Raw genomic sequence first — 5,464 nt, forward strand, 5'->3', positions numbered from 1 at the left:
CGAAGGTTTTAAAAATTCCCGTTTATTTATTTACAGCCTCCAAATCAAATTCGTCGAAACTTGTCTTGACCTACGATGTGACAAACAAAATCATGGGCTCCAATAAAGGAATGTTTGTCGATTAAATCATTGCGGCGATTTTCAAAGGGATTGGAAAATATTGTAAAGAAGAAGAAATGAGTTTTCATCTTCCTTATACAATATCTTCAGATCCTGTAGAAAAGAAAATTCGTAATAAAACGCGATCGCTCTTGAAAACCTTACGAATTTTCCGTAACAATGATTAAAAAATCATAATATTCTCTATTTTAATTAAAAAAGGGAATACGTGAAGGGAAAATAAAAAAGTTTACCCATCGAAACAATCAATTTTCAATTTTTGTTTATTATTTTTGAAGGTAGTATGAAAACCAAAATACAGAAAAATCGTTTATAAACTAACAACTCGGTTAACCACAGCAAGCTATATTTTAAATTTGGCAATTTTATTAACTCAATCGTTGATTATCTTTAGTATAATTTCTTAGGAAGAGAGATTTACAATAAAAATATACCTTGTCTTCAAGAATTAGAGAACTTTTGTTTAACTTATACTGATACAATCAACACCTTTGATGATCTAAATATATTACAAGGTGTCAATTTAGAAATAACGAAAAATATATAAAAGAGGAGGAGACTTAAGGAAAATAAATGAGAAATGTTTATCTTTGAACCGCCGCGCTCGCTATTGAAGATGTAGGGTAATTCTTCTTCCAATATTTAACTTCAACTTCTTCCGATATTTAATCAAATCGTGGAACTAAAAGATTGCTTGCTTCAAAGTTCAACTTTTAACCTGTAACTTTGATTTTTACTTTAAACCATATAATTCAATAGTAATTCTAATGTGTGATGTTTTGTGACCGTTAATTAATAATTATGTAGATATCGTGAGATGCGGTTTGGTGTAACGTAGATTTTAGAAAAACATTTTCTTCATCGTGCCAACGTTTCGATCTTTATTGAGATCATCTTCAGGGCTCAAAGTGTTTGTCTTCTGCATAATTGTGCCATTCTTGTGTGCCGTGTTGAGAGTGCCACTCGCCGATATGGGGTCTTCCTCAGGTGGATGGGGAAAAAAAATCTCATATATTAGAAACCCAAACTAGCAGTATGCATCCTATTAGAAAGGTACAAAAAACAGAGTCACGCGTGGAGGAAGTCGCGGGTAAAAGCAAGTTGAAATATAAAGGTGTTGTTTTTTCCAAGTAGATGTAAGTGATTTTGAAAATTTCGTGGAAGCTGCAACGGGGTCTTTATCTGTTGTGAGAATTGATGTCATCGGCAAAGGCAAAAATAAAAGTCTTAGGGCGAGTGTTAAACTCATTCTAAATGCTAACGCCTAGGGAAATAAGGAAAAACGAACCCTGGAAGGTGTTCAACTAGTAGTTCATTTTTCGGGGTTTGTAAATAGTGAATTATAGAGTAGATATTATACGTCGCAGTAGAAGGTAGTAAAGTATAGCTTCCAGTGACTCCAGGAGGAAGGAAAATAAAATAAGAAACCATGAACTGTCGACGTTTACAAGTTCCTAAAACCGAAAATCAGCCATTTCTGTCTCCCCTCTCTGCAACGGAATAAAATGCCTCGAGATTTCTGTTTCCCCACTTGCCTGAGTTCTCTTGCCAAGAGACGATCGGTCAAATTTCTTAAAAGTGAAATAATACAAAGTATACGACGTTAGTATAATACTAGTTTTGCCTAGATGTCGCTCTCACGCTTGGTTTTTATATTAATAGCGGTAAGCCCTCTTACATGTATATCACAATTAATACATAAAAAATATGTTAGTTTATGTTAATGAATACTTTTAAAGTTAAATCTATCTTGTTTCATTTTAAATTTTCCTGATAAATTATTTTTAATAAATGAAAACACACTGAAAATAGATTCCCGATATATTATTTATGTAACCAGAGCTAATCATGAAATTGTAAATTTTAATTCACAAAAATTATTATACAATTTAATAATTCTCGAATAATTGTACGATTTTCTGATTAAGACAAATTAAAATTGTTATCGTGGTGTTTTACAAACCGATCATGTTAGGGAAAATGCTTGAATTTTCTTTTACAGTTAATTTTTGATCTTTAATTTTTCTTCTATTTACCTGTACTTGCAAACTTTTGTTTTGTTAAGTTGAGATGGTAGATATCAGTCAAAACAAACCTTCTTCAGGGTAAAATATGGAGTGTAAATCCAAGAAAATTGAAAATCTAAAAAATATGAATTTTAAAATTAAACAAAAGAAGGCAATTTTTTTACTGAATTTGAATTTGTTAATATCACCTTTAGGATGAGGCAGTACTATTTCCGGGCTAATGCTTTGCAGTCACATAGGGCTACGATCTTTCTGCTTTTTCATGGCAGGGTGGCAGGTTTCTTGTTCACTTTTAACATTTTTTTGTCTACAGAGAGATTGGTATATGTTTCTTTTCCTGGTTGAGATGTTAACGAACCAATTTGGTTTTTTCGACAAGTGAATTCGTTTCTCCATCAGAGAAGTTCCGGTTTTAGCGTACTTTAAGCCGGGAACACACCCGATGCAACGCCATTCGAGGCTACCGACGCAAATCCAGTCTATTTTTCTATAAGATTGTATTACCCCCGTGCACATCTGACCTTTGCTATGCTACGCTACCCTACTCTACGCATGCGACCCCACTGTCCAGATTATCAACGGGTCGCATCGAGTACAGTCGAAGACAAAAGAACCGAACACTCATATTTTTATTTCAAACTATGTGTATTATTGTCGTTATATTAATTACAACATACTTATTTTAAAATAAACCAAATTAACAGAGAACAAAAATTCATTCGTTATTTTTCATTAATTTTAATGGTTTGGTAGAAAATTGACCAAAACACCGGAATACCATTTTTTGTTATAATGAATTTAACTAAAAATTTATTACACGGTTTGACCCATAAAATGTAACTAACAATTTATTTCATGACTTTTCTCATAAAATTACACCATTTTCGTCGAGTAGCTTCAGAACAAGACACTTATATTTTTTGTAGTTTATTTCAAACTAAGTATAGGTAATTTTGTCATTATATTAATTCCTATTTTAATGTAAACCAAATTAAACGAGATCAAAAATTTATACGTTTTTATAAAAATTATTTAATTATGATAGTTAGGCAGAAAATTTATCAAAACACCGGAATACTTTATTTAAAACAATTAAGTTTAATAAACAATTTATTACATGGTTGTGCTCATAAAATTTAACTAACAATTTATTACATGGTTGTGCTCATAAAATTTAACTAACAATTTATTACATGGTTGTGCTCATAAAATTTAACTAACAATTTATTACAAGGTTTTGCTCAAAATAGTACATTAAGAACAAAAGAGGTGTTGCGATTGTGATATTGATTTGTGATACACGTTGTGTGACTATGTGACGGCGCTTGACTTCGCATAGACGTGCACACCCTACCAAAACATGGCAAGACGTCGGGTAGCGTCGCATCGGGTAAGTGTGTTCCCGGCTTTAGTGTGTGCAGATGTGCGGTTCGGGTCCAAAGGTTCTTCAGCCCCCTCGTGAACTGCTGGACCTGCATCAGAGTTACCTGATTTCGTGCAGAGAATACTATTGCATGGATCGAGTCTTGGAAAACTGATGGTGTGGGGTCCAGAAGTTTTGCTCCGCCACAATTCGGGCTTCTAACGCCCGGCCCTAATTTGGATCCGTCTGACTAGCATAGCAGTAGAAATTAATTGTGGCCCCTTAAAGAAATTTGTCAAAAAATAGAAATAAAAGAAGAGCGTCTTGAGCAGTTGCTAATCAGGAGAATCTATGTTATCTAATGTGCGTTGAAACATTTTTATACAACCAAACATCATCATTTGGTAGGATCTATCAACATTTTCGATTTCAATTTCATTCAGTATTTTTCATAAATTTATCAGGTTTTATTTAATTTTGTTAAAAGTCTGTTAACACTTTTGTCCGTCTTCGTTTATAGGCAACGGTGGCGAACTCAGTGCCATTTCCATTGCTGAAGTTGGACAAGTGTGCATTACTTATTTGTTGTTCAGTCTTCTTATATTTAAACAAATTTTACAATTTCGTAAACTTGTTCTTTGTATTGTTATCCCAGGTGTTTGGCCAGTATTCTAGAATTCCATGTGGGACTGGCGCGCTAATCATTTAACACAGCCAGTATTCTCTCTCTTTTTATTTATACCTAGTGTTTTACTGAAATTTTTGGCTCAAACTCAACATAGCCTTGATAGTCTACTAAAACACAACTAAAACTATTCTTTATTATTATTTTTTTTTTTTTTTCAGTTTGAGACAGTAACCGAGTATCACGCACTACCACCAAGCGCAGACATAAACATTACTAAATCAACATTAGAAAAAAATCCATCTCTCATCTCTAAATGGAAAGAGATAAAGATTATTTTTCGCCAAACAAAATATCATTGGAAGACCCTGAACGAATCGGTCAGTTCCATTCTGGGAAAAATGTTGCCGAGCTATAACGACACCGTACAACAAATTGACAATAATTTCAACTTTATAACAAACGATGAATGTTACGAAAAGTATTCTGCTAAAATGTCAAAAAATGATTATAGATTAATTTTCAAATTATCGCATCAGCCAGTCTGGAATTTATTCAAGTATGTAGACGATACTCTTTTATCTATTGAATCTCGATTGTCAGCATTCGAAGAATTCATAATATTGGCGGGAAATTGTGATAATAGAGTTCACAACTGTTCCATGTATGTTCATTACCCTGCGGAACTAGAGCTGAACCGATTGGATATGGAAATAAATGATTTGGAAGAGAAAAAAATCGTCGTGTGGGAAAAGGTTCGGACAGTTACGGAAAATAACATTATCAATGCACGTAACATCCGTCAGTTCTTGTATATGCAAAAAGTTAATGTATTATGTTGTCAAATGGGCGACGCCTTGCCAGTTCGAAATCTGTGCGATCGGTTGAAATCATTTGAAAATGGCACCCTACTTCATACTAAATGAGATTTTTTTAAAACATTTTAGTCTTTAAGAAAACAGCAAAATTAAAAACGACCCTCGAAAAATAACACTTAGTAGTTTAATTATTTCACTTTCATAAATATTAATATATACTAATATGGTTAGTCAAGAAAAAAAACATGTTTTATGTTAAACAACTTGTGCAATGCAATGTAAATTAAATAATTAAAATATACTTGTTTTTAACAATTTTAATTTTTTATTGCTCCTAAATATAATATACGTTCATAAAAATGGACAGAATTATGAGGTAATTAATAATTTCATATATTGCCTTGGCAATTCTATTGTTGTTGAACACTAAATTTTTTAATGTAAATCAATTTTTTTTTTATTTTTTTTTATTTTATTTTTTTTTTTTATTGGGGGCCGCGGTAGCCGAGTG

At 32.5% G+C, this 5,464-nt stretch overlaps 2 protein-coding genes across 2 annotated transcripts in view; one reads left to right on the forward strand and one right to left on the reverse strand.

Moving 5' to 3' along the window:
* The window catches only part of LOC106665034 (tyrosine-protein phosphatase non-receptor type 13-like), a 56,382-nt gene that overhangs the window by 42,508 nt on the left and 8,410 nt on the right, over positions 1 to 5,464 (reverse strand). The gene's annotated exons all lie outside the window — the stretch shown is intronic.
* On the forward strand, positions 1,637 to 5,210 carry LOC106665036. The gene is made up of 2 exons (XM_014391190.2): positions 1,637 to 1,784; positions 4,357 to 5,210. Exons 1-2 carry the CDS (start codon positions 1,749 to 1,751, stop codon positions 5,059 to 5,061), a joined length of 741 nt encoding a protein of 246 aa, XP_014246676.1. The 5' UTR covers positions 1,637 to 1,748; the 3' UTR covers positions 5,062 to 5,210.

The sequence above is a fragment of the Cimex lectularius genome, unplaced genomic scaffold (assembly GCF_000648675.2).
Source record: "Cimex lectularius strain Harlan isolate CLEC.00 unplaced genomic scaffold, Clec_2.1 scaffold418, whole genome shotgun sequence".
Taxonomy (NCBI): Eukaryota; Metazoa; Arthropoda; class Insecta; order Hemiptera; family Cimicidae; genus Cimex; species Cimex lectularius.

Excerpts from the sequence above, each read along its gene's own strand:
- LOC106665036 (XM_014391190.2), top strand. The coding sequence starts at position 1,749 with ATGTCGCTCTCACGCTTGGTTTTTATATTAATAGCG. Across the intron at positions 1,785-4,356 it reads TGGTTTTTATATTAATAGCG|TTTGAGACAGTAACCGAGTA; the intron begins GTAAGCCCTCTT and ends TTTTTTTTTCAG.